The 14,299-nt window shown below is 44.9% G+C and overlaps 1 protein-coding gene across 1 annotated transcript in view; it reads left to right on the top strand.

The window, feature by feature from the left end:
• THSD7A (thrombospondin type 1 domain containing 7A) overlaps positions 1-14,299 on the top strand; it is a 367,288-nt gene that overhangs the window by 288,281 nt on the left and 64,708 nt on the right. Inside the window, exon 7 of the mRNA XM_083186796.1 lies at positions 12,305-12,373. Within this exon, the coding sequence (XP_083042922.1) occupies positions 12,305-12,373 (69 nt within the window). The remainder of the gene's footprint in view (positions 1-12,304; positions 12,374-14,299) is intronic.

Raw genomic sequence — 14,299 nt, 5'->3', positions numbered from 1 at the left:
AACTCCCCACCAGCATGCCCTGATTTGGGCTTCCCCCCGCAAGGGAAGAAGCCCTCATGTTTGCATTTAACAGACTTACTTCAGGCCGCGCGCCCTCCGACGCTGCGGCCTGAATTACCGGGACTGGAGCCACCTGGGTCCCCGGAGCCGGCACTGATGACGCTGTACCCGCGTCAGCCGGCGCCGGGGCCTGCTCCCGTCCCGGAGACCCGCCTGACGCCGCCTGCGATGACGCGAACCCCGCGCCAGCCGGCGCCGGGGCCCGCGACATCAACACAAGTCCGCCCTCCATCCGCAACTCGGGCACGGGTCTCGCGCCAGCCGGCGCTGTGACCCGTACCGCTCCCTGCAGCACGTCCGCCGCCTGAGGGACAGCGAGGCCCCCAGGCGCCGGATCAGAAGCCTCTGGCGTCGCGTCCACGACGGACGCGACCTGAGGCAGTGGGGGCACATCCACGCCCGTCGAGGGACCCGGCAAGGCCCGGACCTCGACGGGGTCACTCCCCGTCGGCTCGCCTATTAAGGCAGCCGCAGGCACGACCCCCGGTGGAGCGCTGACCACGCTCACCGGGGCAAGCTGACTGCTTGCAGGCAGTATGAGCCCCGCCGCTAGGCCCCCAGCAGGGGAGCCAGCGGCAACAGCAGACTCCTGTGCCCCCAGCACCCTCACCCGTGGGCGGCGGTACCCCGCCGCAGATAACGGCCGGGCCGCATCCACGAGGCGGCGGGGGGGGGGGCGCAGAGCGTCTCGGACGGGGCATACTTCAATATAGAGCACTTGCAAGACAAAATCTCCCTTACCTCAAATCCGCGCAGGACAGCAGGACTGCAGCACTTCAAAATGGAAAGAGAAAAGGTGAGGTCACATGATCATCTGTCCTACATATAACCTTTGCCTGGCTACTCCCACTAATCCCTGATAGGCTCCTGCCTAATGCCCAGCTTGTATCCAGGCAGAAACCAGACTAAGTTTTTTATCCTTGCTGAACTTTCCATGAACTTAAGTCAGGGCTCTTATATGGGTTCTGGCTTATGCAGCCCTCTCCCAATTTTTGTGTTCATTACTGATCAGTTTATTGCACGTGTTTGCTATCATCGTATTTTGATTTTAGATGCCTAACACATCTTGGAATAGAGAAAATTCCTCACATATTAAACCCTGAAATGCAAATTGTAGGTCACAGCACTCCCCACCGACAGTATGCCAGGCACCCATAAGTGAGGATATGGGTACGGTAATTCCTGCATAATTATGCTTATTTTTGTCAAATAAGGCTTTGATCAATCTTCCAGTCCCCTGCCTGTCACTGAGCGCGTCTCCTGCACTGGCTGATGGCAGGAAATACAGATATTTATGCAAATCATATTTATATAGACCTACAGGTACATTTATATTCAGAGCAGTTTTCTCACAAAAATGTAGAAGCTTTTTCTCTGCAGATAGTGCTAATAACAGTGTGATGCGCCGTCACCGCTGAAAACGCTACCTACTGTAAATTCCACTTACAGGCAAAATATTTGCCTAAGGCTGCAAATGGGCCTAAGCTTCATGCAGTGGTGTTGTCACATAGCTCAGCAGTAATGTTTAAAATAAAATTATTTTTTTTTGCTTGAATATATCATCAATAATTGGTTTCCATGGTGACGGCACCACTTTCAGTATAATAGCACCATACACCAATGGTGTATTGTGGCAATCCCTCAGTCCCCGACTGAGGATTGGGGATATTAAATGTGTAAAAATCTTGATCCCCCGATCCCAGCGGGAATCGCAGAATCATACTTTTCAACATGCACAATATCCTTTATCCCTCAAGGAATCCCCGATCATCACTGCCCACTGATCGGCGCATCCGTCTGGCGGAACGGTAGTAGCATAAAATAATCTTTATTGACCAGTATGTTTACAAGTGGATGTGACATCCCCTCACTAGAGCATAGTTAATTGCCTTACACACAAAGCCAGAACTGGTATCTTTGAGTCTATGCCATAATTAGAAACTATCGGTATACATAAGTCACATCTGGTCTATGCAGACTAGAGAAGCCCAGTCACTCTCCAACTTTGAGAAGGCCCTAATGGGAGTTCCTACTGGGCTAAGATAAATATGTTTTTTTTTTTTTAATTTAAAATTCTTTATTTGGTTTTGTATATAAAAAAAAGCAAATACAAAAAGAAAGACATAAATAATATCACAAACATACACTTACAAAACACAATTCATACATTTACATGACTAACATACATTTAGACAATAACAATTACAGGTCATTGATCAATTACAATACATTGTTTCACCGCGCATACTCCTCCTAACATTCTTTATTGATACAGTCCACTTTTTATCGTTATTTCGGGATTTTTATTTTCTTTCCTTTTCTCTTTTTTTTTTTTTTTTCTCTTTTTTTTTCCTTTCTTTTTTTTTTTCCCTTTTTTCCTTCCTTCCCCTCCTTCCCTTCCTTTAAATTCATTTTTAAATTTAAATTAGGCATTGATTCATGCAGCACATTATTATTAGATCAATTACTAACCCTTTATATACCAGGTTTTATAGTGTAATTTCCAAGTGCATTTACTTGTGAAAAAGACTTTATTTATATATTTAAATTTTACACCTATTTAATTTAGTGTTTACTCGTGTATAAATTCATTTCTATTGATTTAGTTTTATTTATTAGTCTGTGCATTTAATGTGTAAAAACCATCTTAAACATATTTGACATATGTAGTTTTTTGTGCACTTTTTTTTTTTTTTTTTTATATATATATACTTTGTGAGCATGTATTATTTTCCCTTTTACCGCTCCCACCCCCCTCCCTCTTTCCTTACCCCTGTTCTTATGTTGAATGAATCAATGCCCATCATATCGCTGTTCTTCTTCTTCATCATTTATTTTATGTAGTCTGGAGTTCCGCCATCTATCCCATTTATCATGAAACCTAGTCATCGTATTTCTTGTATAATGCATATGGTTCTCGTGTCTAATCACATCTCTCACCAAGGCTCTCCATTTTACTATATCTGGTTGATTCGCTGCGAACCAAGTTCGTGCAATGATCACTTTTGCCAAGGTCGTCAAAGTGATAATATACTGATATAGTTGTGTTTCATTGCTTCCTCCTAGCTCTAATCCAAAAAGACATGCCCTGGGACCACACTGTACTATATTTGGGGCAGTAAGTCTGATATCATTCCATACCTCCTCCCAAAACATCTGTACTCTAGAGCATTCCCATATTAGGTGCCAGAACCCTGCTCCTTCCATGGTGCATTTTGGGCATCTAGTATTGTCCCTTATACCTGCCTTATATAACATCATTGGGGTGCGATATACCCTGTGGAGGACATAAAAATATATCTGCTGGTATCTAATGCTACTTGTGGCGTATTTAATTGACCTCAGTATGCTTTTCCAATTTTCTGTTGACAAGCGGCCTATATCCAATTCCCATTTGTTCTTTAATTTTTCTAATATCTCAGAGTGTTGATTCGAGTTTATGTTAGCATATAGTTTTGAAACCTGCGACCTCCCATTCATAGTTTGTAACATTTTTTTAATGGGAGATGTGCAGGTCTCCAAAGTGTATCCTCCGAATTGCTTATTTATGGCATGTCGCAGCTGGAGATATCTAAAAAATTGTTTATTTGGTATATTGAATTCAATACTTAATTGACTAAAAGATTTAAATTGATCATTGTCATACAATTGTCCCATTTCCACTATACCACACTTTTTCCATATATTATCTACTGATATTTTTACAAGCTCTTTATATTTCCTATTAAACCATATGGGACATTGGGCTTCTATTCCCCTCCATTCCCCCATCTCATGCACCTGTCTCCAGATCAATGCCAGTTGTCGAAACATTGGATGAATCCCTTTTAGGGGGCATCCAGACAGCAAGAAGTGAACTGGAGATTCCCACTGACCCATCTGCTTTTCAAAGAGGGCCTGGGTAGTTTGGTCCAAGTTATTATTAACCCATCCCTGGGCATGTGCCAATTGTGAAGCCATATAATAGTTCCTAAAGTTTGGCAACGATAATCCTCCTTTCTCTTTTGGTTTATATAGGGTTCTGATTGCAACGCGGGCTTGTTTATCTTTCCAGATAAATGAGAGTATGGTTTTTTCTATATGTGTAAATATTGCCTTGGAGAGATATATAGGTGAATTTTGACAGACATATAGATATTTTGGCTGTACTGCCATCTTGATCATATTTATGCGCCCAGTAACTGTAATTGGGAGTTTTTTCCATATGTGTGCCTTTTCCTTAAACCAAGCTGTAATTGGCTCTACATTTAACTGAGCAAACATATGCATTTTTGGGGTTATCCAGATGCCCAAATACTTGAATTTAAGGGTCCATTTCAACTGGTACAGGTCGCGATACTCCTCAGGTATCCTCCCTGATATTGGGAGCATGCTCGACTTGTCCCAGTTAATACACAGCCCTGATGCTCTCCCAAACCCTTTTACTTGATCTAGCATTGTTTGGAGGGACTTCCCTGGTTCTTGCAAGAAGATTAACATGTCATCGGCGTAAAGTGCTATAACATCTACCTTTTCACCTATCGAGATTCCCCTGATATCTGGGTCTGACCTTATTTTACTTGCCAATGGCTCGATTGCCATGGCAAACAGGGCGGGGGATAGCGGGCATCCCTGCCGAGTTCCTCTCCTGAGTTCAAAGGATTCTGAAATATATCCGTTTACCGACATCATTGCATGTGGGGATGTATACAGCATCTGGATATATTTGATGAATCGAGGCCCAAATCCCAGTTTCTGTAGAACTGCCCATAAGTAGTCCCAGTCTACCGTATCGAAGGCCTTGGCTGCGTCCAGAGACACAACCAAGGCCTCCGTCTCTCCGCTCTGCTCCCCTTGTAGGTGGCAGAACAGACGGCGCAGATTTTGGGTAGTGGTTCTACCGGGCATAAAACCAGCCTGATCCATATGCACTATGGACTTAATCACCCTATTTAATCTAATGGCTATTATCTTGGCCAATATCTTTGCGTCTGTATTTAGTAGCGATATTGGCCTATATGAATCTGGAGAGATAGGATCCTTTTCCTTCTTCAATATCAAAATAATAACCGCTTCCATCATCGTAGGGGGAAGGGAGCCCCATTCTAACAGTGTATTAAATAAATCTGTCAAATATGGTACAAAAAAGTCTGCATACTTTTTATATATTTCTATGGGAATACCATCCCTCCCTGGTGCTTTCGCATTGGGAAGGGAGGAGATGGCCTCCGCCACTTCCTCTTTGGTGTATGGAACTTCTAACATATCCGCATCTTCTATCGTCAGAGAGGGCATTATAATGTGCTTTAGATATTCCTGAAGTTCCGCATATGTACATTTCTCTCCAGATCCATATAGGTCAGCATAGTACTTGCGGAACACCTCTGCTATCTCTTTCCCTGTGTAGCATATATTGCCCTGCTGGTTTTTAATGCTAGAAATTACATTACAGCTTTTTCCATCTTTAGCAAGGTAGGCTAGTTGACTGCCCCCTATTTCCGATTGATAGTACTGACAGTGCCTGCTGAATTGCATTTTCCTTTTAGATTTATTGAACAAATATTCTACCCACTCCTCTTTTGCATCTATCATTTCTGTCTTGTTACCCAATGTCCTAGAATTAATATAGGCGGCTTCCAACTGCTGGAATTTAGTTTCTAGGTCTTTCTCTTTTTTTCTACTGTTTATCTTAATTACTGCTATTTTTTTAATGCAGGAGCCTCTTAGTACAGCTTTCAGAGCATCATGGCGTATTCCTAGGTTATAATGCATCTTATTATCCTCCATATAATTTTCCCATTCTGTCTGCATTTCTTTATTTTTGTCTATTACCTCTAGCCAATATGGATTTAATTTCCACGTTGTTTTACCCCGCTCCTGATTCAGATCAATGGTGAGGCATATAGGGGAGTGATCTGATATTCCTTTAGATAGATGTTCTACTTTAATTATGGCAGGGGCAAGGGAGGGAGATATCAGAAATAGGTCTATTCGGGAGAAGGTATTATGCGTAGGGGAATAACATGTAAACTGAAGGACATCTGGGTTCCTGACCCTCCATATGTCTACTAGGCCCATTTCTTGTGTTAATTTCGAAAATGCAGTCATTTGGATTTTATCTGGGGGTTTCATTTGACTTCTATTAGCCTTCCACCTATCAAGTTCGTTGCTCATTATATTATTATAGTCACCCATGCATATTACTGGTGTGTCGGGGGATCCTGCAATAAATGACATTATCTGCCTCATTACCTCATTGTTATAAGGAGGGGGAATATAAATTGCCAAAATATTTAGAGGTTTAAAATTTATAATAGCTTTTAGGAAGACGAATCTACCCTGGGGGTCAATAACACTAGTTTCTATTTGACATTTTATGGATTTCCTTATCAACAACGTTACACCTCTAGCATTGTTGGTAAATGTAGAGTGGAGCGATGTACCCACCCATGATTTATTAAGTGACTTGATTTTATCCCCATACAAGTGTGTTTCTAAGAGGCATACAACATCTGCTTTATATTTCCTGAGCTGCGACATCACTAGATTCCTTTTTATTTTATTGTTCAATCCCCTGACGTTCCAGCTCAGGAAGCCTATCCCTTTTAGCTGCTCAGCCATATATACACTCCTGTCTGTTCCATCCACCATATTTCATACATTTTACAGCATTTACTAGGCACATAATAACCCCTCCAAACATGGACTGATTTATCCCATTTTATGTCGGTCACCCTATGCGCATTATTAGAAATTATTTTCAATTGACCTGTTTTACACAAAAACATTTTTACATACAAATACAATACATATACCAACCCATCCCCCCACCCTAGCCCACCCTGTATAGCCTCACCCCTTAAGGTATACCTAGTTCCCATTACACTCGACATACACCAAGCTATATTCCCCTTCGGGAGTAAAGGAACCTACTAGTTCCCATGGCTATATTAGCACATGGAGGCTCCCACATTTGTATCCATGTCTTCCCTATTATTTCTTAACGGCAAAAAAAAAAAAAAAAAAAAAAAAAAAAATAAACATTTTTAATAGGGTTAGGAAAAGGAAAAAATCTCCATTTTAAACTGTATTGAACCATGTTTGCTGAATTCATAGTGTTTGTCTCCCATACAGTCTCGTATCGCATGTACAAAAAGGAGAGGGAAAGGGAAAGAGAAAAAAAAAAAAAAAAAAAAAATTTTTATGCCGTTTTCTCTCCTTTCTCAGACTTCCTCCCCCATCAGATTTTAATTTCGGGCAGCAGGCTTTCTTATATTTTTTTTCTCAAGCCAGTCCTCGGCGTCTTTTGGATTTAAGAAAAAGTGAGTTTCATTTTAATGGATTACTCGTAGTCTTGCCGGGAATACCATTGAGTATTTTATGTCCAGATCTCGCATGTGTCTCTTAATCTGTATGAAGCCGGCTCTACTTTTTTGTACATCCGTAGCAAAGTCTGGGTAAAATGCTACTTTATGGTTGTCATACATGACTGTACCCTTCTCTCGTGCCAGTCTCATGATGGTGTCCCTATCTTTATAATGCAGTAATCTGGCTATTAGAGTTCTTGCCGGAGCTCCTGGAGGTAATGGTCTCAATGGTATCCTATGGGCTCTTTCAATAGCGAATTGCTGCGTGAACGATTCTTTTAGGAATACTTTCATGAGCCATTGTTCAATGAATTTTTCTGGGTCGGACCCCTCCGTCCTCTCCGGGAGTCCGACAATGCGGATATTATTCCGTCTGGCTCTCCCTTCCATATCCGACATCTTAGACTGGATGCTCACCATTTGTTGAGCAAGGGTCTCTACCTTCTTCATTAAGGGAGCGGTAGTATCTTCTACTTGTGAGATACGGTGTTCTGTTTCTTGCACCCTTTCCCTGATATTTTGTATGTCTTGTCTCAGCAGAGAAACATCTACTTGGACCTGGCCGATCTTTTCTGTTACACGTTGCTCTGAGGCATTAATTGCTTGTAAGATCTGTTGTGTCGATTGCACTGGTTCTGTGTTTGAGTCCTCTAGCTCTGTTCGAGAGGAGGGTGAGCTAGGTACACTCTGGGACGCCATTTTGGAGGTCTGGGTATTGCGTGCGTACTTTTCAAGTTTAGCTGCTGCCGCCGCCTCCGCTGCGGTTTTTTTCACCATCATTCAAAATGGACCGGATGGTTTATGCAGAGTTTATACTTCCTCTTATTAAGGAGTGAGGTGGAGGTGAGGATATTCAATTAACAGTGTTCCCTTAGTCTGTTAATATATTTTGCACAATACTGCTAGTGAGGCTTATATACGGTTTACAGAATTTTCATATACCGTTAAGTGCACTGCGCCCTCTGGAACCTGGGTATGTCCAGTAGAGTTCAACCAGTATGTACAGCAGCACTTAAAAATCAATGTGCACACACTTTGAGTTTCACACATCCACCACGTGCAGTCAGTATATAGCCGGAGAGAAATAGCTCCTGGTCCTCTGTTGCGGATGGACAAATCAAAGGCATGCAGCCCAGGTATGGAGCCTAAATATCTCAGGTAGAGATGTTTCACCCGTGTGTGCACTATAATATACAGCAGCTCTTAGAAGACAGGATGCACACACCTTGGGTTTCACACATCCACAGAGTACAGTCAGTATTTAACCGGGGAGCAATAATCCTCCATATCCTTTACTGCAGATAGACAAGTCAGAGGCATGCAACCTAGGTAATGAGCCAGGTATATCAAGGGAAGATTTTTCAACCAGTATATACTCAGCAATATACAACAACTCTTTGAGGTGAGGGTGTTCACACTTTAAATTCCACACATCCACAAGCTGCAGTCAGTGTGTAGCCGGGGCACAATAGTCTCCTTATCCTCTGCTGCGGACAAACAAACCAGAGGCATACGCATCAGTATCCCCAAGAGTAGTAGCCCATGTACAGTGCGCAGTGTGCGCTTCTCACCTCTGCAGCACGTCCACTGCACTGTCCGTCAGAGGATTCAGTCCTTGCTTAAGCCTCCTCTCCTACTCCTTTCCTCCACCTCGAGCGTCTAGTGGCAGGGGTCACAGCAGCGTTCTGCAGCCTCAGTAAATACTCTGTCCCTCCGTCTCCACAGCGTGTAGCGGCCGGAAGTACAGCTACGGCGTCACCGGATGCTCAGGTCCGCCTGTATCTTTATTCCCCGCACTCAGGGACTGGAGCACTGGTTCCCAGCGTTTTCTCCGCCGGCTTCCTCTCAAGCGGCCGCCTCACCGCTCCACGTCACAGCGCCAGCAGCACTCCCGCAGGTATCCGTGCCTTCTGGTTCCCTGATGGGGGAGTTTATCTTCTTTCTCTAGGGCTCAGGATATCATCCTAGGATGGTCTGTGGGAGCTGCAGCTTAGCGTGTGCAGCTGCTACTCCATGCTCCTCCAGGCCACGCCTGGGCTAAGATAAATATGTTACCCGTAGGAACACTGATGTGTTCTCCAAAGAAACCCAGATGTGAGAAATACATTCTCCATTATTAGTGAGCGTGGTACAGACAACCTGCCTATAATCATTGTAGATTTGGGGTGAATTTTAAACATGCCAGATTTTACCAAACAGCCTAGAAATTGGTGATCATTTCAGTCTGCCGATGGGTGGATTGGATCGCTAATTGGCATGATGGAGAATTGGCCTGGAGATGTATGGAAAATCCGCAGCCTCTTCATTTCAAGACTCAGCACCGCTATCTAATATTTACCTATTACACAGTTGAGTCACATTATTATGACCACCAGCAAATCGCCAGAGTAACCGCCGTGTGAAGCATGGACAGCAGCTAGACAGGCTGGGGGTGACCCAATACGGCGCTGGTAGGTTGGCACTGGTACCGGGAGCCATGCTGACTGCACTGAATCCCACAGCTAGTGGAGAAGGACACACAGAGTGAACGCGACAATTGAGGTGGTCCCACAGATGATCATTTGGGTTCAAGGCCAGGTGATTAGCAGGCCAGGGCAGTACTTGGAAGTCTTGGTCATGCTTGTCCATTCAGTCGGACAGTTTGCATTGTCTTGCTGGAGGATTCCACCCACCCCAGGAAAGACAATCAGCATGTATGGATGTACTTGATCTGCAAGGGTGGATTCATTACCAAGTCAGTCAAGAGTTCTTTCTACATAGAGGAGTAGGCCCAGTGAATGTCTTGAAAACATTCCCCGGACCATAGTGGTGCCACCACCAGCTTGTGTTCTTCCAGCAATGGTTGCATGGTGTTTGTTCTCCGATGTTTCTCACCTGACATTCGTTCAATGGAGCGGAAAATGTGACTAATTGGAGAAAGCAACCTTTTGTCAATGAAGCCTTTTCCACCAATGCATCTTCGTTAGCAAAGGTGCAGTCTCCATATGTTAGCTTTGAAGCCCCATACCCAGTAGGGTTTACTGAACTCTTGCGTTAGACATACCTCTGGTAGCCCTCATGTTCACTTTGATGTTGAACTGCTTCACTCCGACATTCACCTCCCAATGGCATGTGGTGTTCCATAGTTTTCATGTTGGTTATTTGCAACGGTGACGTTTGTCCAGTGACTATACGCTGTCACAGGGGGTGGATTTGATGGTGTCCTGCTGATTTCAGGAAGAGATGAGTGTCCAGCAGAAGATGGGTTAAAAGGAGCAGGTTTAATGAATGAACTCATAAAAGGGATAACATAACCAGCATCAATACTTCTTGAATTAGATTATAATAATAGAAGACAAGTCTCTGATATACTTAGCAGGAAGAACAAAATAAGGCAGTCCTTTGCGTAATACAAGATAACAGGCAGGCAAGTCTTTGCGTAATTTTGGAAGACAAGATGAGGACCAGACAGCTTGGAATTTGAAGAATAAGGAGATGATGTACATGAAGATTGAAGATTTGAATCCTGGATTTGTAGAATAACTTTGAAGAGTATGCAGAAGACAAGACTAAAGAATCCGGAACCGGAATCAGATCTGGAGGGTATCGTGAAGATCCGGAGAAGATCCAGAAGGGAAGGCTAGTGGACAGGGTAGCACACCTGAGGCAGCAGCGATGGGGCCAGAGGCCAGCAGGGACAACCAGCTGGAGAGCGCAGTGTGCATAGGCACTAGGATAGCCAGGACTTCCCCAGATGCAAGCAGGCTGAAGGAACAATTTGTACTGACTCAGATTGACCTAGGCAGATCCCCTTTATAGTAAGGGATGGGCTGCCATTGGTTGTCTGGTCAGAATGGGAGGAAAAGCCCTGACCTGGCCAATCACCGCTTTTGCCCTCAAGCAAGATGGCGGCGCCGGTCTCCGGGCACCGGCATCCTGTCAGCCAGACTGCCGCACCTCTGTTTGAATCCATGCTGCCGATCACAGCTGCTCAGCGCTGCCACTGCCTGCCCAACCAGGACCCCAGTGGACACATTCAGCCGCCGGCGAGCACGGACGAGTGAGTACTGTGCCCGCCGTGTTACGCCGCGGCGGCGTGTGACATACGCCTTCACCACAGCAGTGCGCAAATATTTCACACACAGTGCTGTTTCAGAATTACTGCTTTCTTTGCCGAAAGCCAATCATCATCCCTATTTGCACCTTGGACAAATGGACCCTTTTACCCATGACAGCAACGAGTGATGTGTGTACAGGAGGCCTATCTTACATCTTACACCTTATATACCCACCAAGCCAACGTAATCCACATGACGTACTTCATGGGTTGAACTCTGCTGACGTCAAATGTAGGAGGTGGTCATAAATATCGTGACTCGACTGTAGAATATGGGGGGAATATTTACACAGGACCACTGAAGTTATCCATTATTGCGACCACATTACAAGTGACTCAGAACCAGGCCCACAATCTATTACAGTATATCATGGTTGCAATTTATATTCTGTTGGAATTATAGTTTATCAGGTTTTTGGTTTTACTTTTTTTTTTCCCATATCAGCTAACTCCTGTGAAAGAATAGAACCTCAGAGATTTTTTGAGGGGTCTGTCCTAGTCAAGCTCAATCAGTAGACAAGTGGCCCGACATTTGTCCAGGACAAATGCCCTTTTGACCTCTTTTTTTGTAAAAAGGCTTATAGTGTAAGAAACAAATCTCCGCTCCCTACACAATTGAAGAACACTTTTTTAAATGCTTTTGATAAGCAACATTATTTAGATGTTCAAAACTTAATGTATCTGTGGAGAACAGCAGCTCCACTGTTCTGCGGCAATGATGTCTTTCATCTATAAATATAAATATGACTTGTTTTCCAACTTGAACATTAAATGGAATTTTTGCATTTACTTCTCATTGCAGACAGCCATGCTCACGGCACATCAAAGGCCAGCGAGGCGCCTTTCCTGTCCATCACGTTCGAAATAACAGGTGCGTTGAATTTAACCGCAATCATTTTTGCTTTTTCCCACCTAAAATAAAAAGTGTTTCCCAAATCATCCATGGAGAACTTGCAGCGATTTAACTTCTCACCTCTGGCGTAACCATGTCACCACAGCCCAAGCTCAGCCAACAGTGGGGGGGAGGCTGCGATGTGGGGAGCAGGGTCTCTGAAGGTTTGATGTGGTCTGGCTGTCCGCATGAAACCTGCTAAATCTGCCCTCCAAAAAGGCCTACTGGACCTCTAGCGTCAGAGGAGCACAGAGTGTACAGCGTCACCTGGAAGTGCCCGATTATGGAAACGGTGACTCCACCCCCTAGCAACGAGCATGTAACTCCCTGGCAATGGCAATGAACAATGGGGCCGATTCTAGATCACTCGTAGTGATCCGAATTCGGCCCTGCCCTGATGGTCTGGGTTTGCACATGGGCAAACCCCGACCGACTGCAAACAACCGCAGAGAGTTACTCATTCGCCGGGCGGTTCGCAGTAGGGAGGGAGGGGGATGGCAGGGACGAGAATCGCCCAGGGGAACGCCCCCATTCAAAAGCTGAGCTGTATTCGGCTGGGCAGCGTCTCTGGTGCTCGGTAGGCTGCAATATTTGCAGCTTGCCGAGCCAACCAGAATCACCCTCAATGAGCATGTATTCCCTGGCAATGAGCCAGAAACCCCTGGCAGCGAGCATGAAACCCCTGGCAACGAGCATGAAACCCCTGGCATTGAGCATGTAACCTGGCAATGTAAAATAATAAAAATTATAATTGATGTATAGGGGGGATGACTTTTTTGGAAGGGGGGTGCAAAATTTCTAGTTCCGCCACTGCTTCTGATGTACTACAGGTCCCAGCATGCCCTGTCCTATAACAGCTGCTGTAACACCCTGGAACAGCTGCAGAACTGCAAGTTGCGCTCCTCGTACTTGCTGCGTCCTTCCCATCTGCTGGCGGTGTCTGTGTCTTTAGCTCTCCGTTTATTTGTGGCTGTATGATTTATTTATACTCCGCTGCGGTCTTTGCTTATGACTCCGCGTACCCTTATCCTCTTTAGCATCTGTTAAAGTGATGAGAGGCTTATAGAATATCGGAGCTCTTGTCTGCAGCTAGAACATTAATAGAGAATCAGCATGTAATAGAATAGACTCTGACTTTAATCACTCTATATACTGTATATATATAGAAGTCAGCATTATATCTCGGGATTTCCATTAATGGGAAGCCCAGATGTAGATGATCTTTTATTATCAGTGAGATGAGCACTAGGTGGCCCTGGGGCCACATGCGGCCCTTTAAGCCCCTGATTTGCTGTCAGATTTGTTATACTGTAGTTGTAGTGCTTGTATTTGCTCTGTTATTACCGGTAGCGGCTCCAGAGGGGCAGTTTAAGAATCAAATATTGGAGGCATAGCCGCTCACTCGTTAGGCCTCACCCTTGGGATAGCCGCTCACTCATTAGGCCTCACCCTTGGGATAGCTGCTCACTCGTTAGGCCTCACCCTTGGGATAGCCGCTCACTCATAAGGCCTCGTCCTGGGGATAGCCGCTCACTCATTAGGCTTCGTCCTGGGGATAGCCGCTCACTCATTAGGCTTCGTCCTGGGGATAGCCGCTCACTCGTTAGGCCTCACCCTTGGGATAGCCGCTCACTCATTAGGCTTCGTCCTGGGGATAGCCACTCACTCATTAGGCCTTGCCCTGGGGAAAGGCACTCACTCATAAGGCCTCGTCCTGGGGATAGCCGTTGACTCATTAAGCCTCGTCCTGGGGATAGCCACTCATTCATAAGGCCTCATCCTGGGGATACACACTCACTCATTTGGCCTCACCCTGGGATAGTTGTACACTCATTAGGCCTCATCTTGGGGATTGCCGCTCACACGTTAGGCCTCATCCTGGGGATAGTCATTCACTCCTCGTCC

Source organism: Crinia signifera, chromosome 5 (genome assembly GCF_055691185.1).
Source record: "Crinia signifera chromosome 5, ASM5569118v1, whole genome shotgun sequence".
In the NCBI taxonomy this organism is placed as follows: Eukaryota; Metazoa; Chordata; class Amphibia; order Anura; family Myobatrachidae; genus Crinia; species Crinia signifera.
Note: the sequence above shows the minus strand (reverse complement) of the source record. Positions and strands in the feature narration are given on the sequence as shown.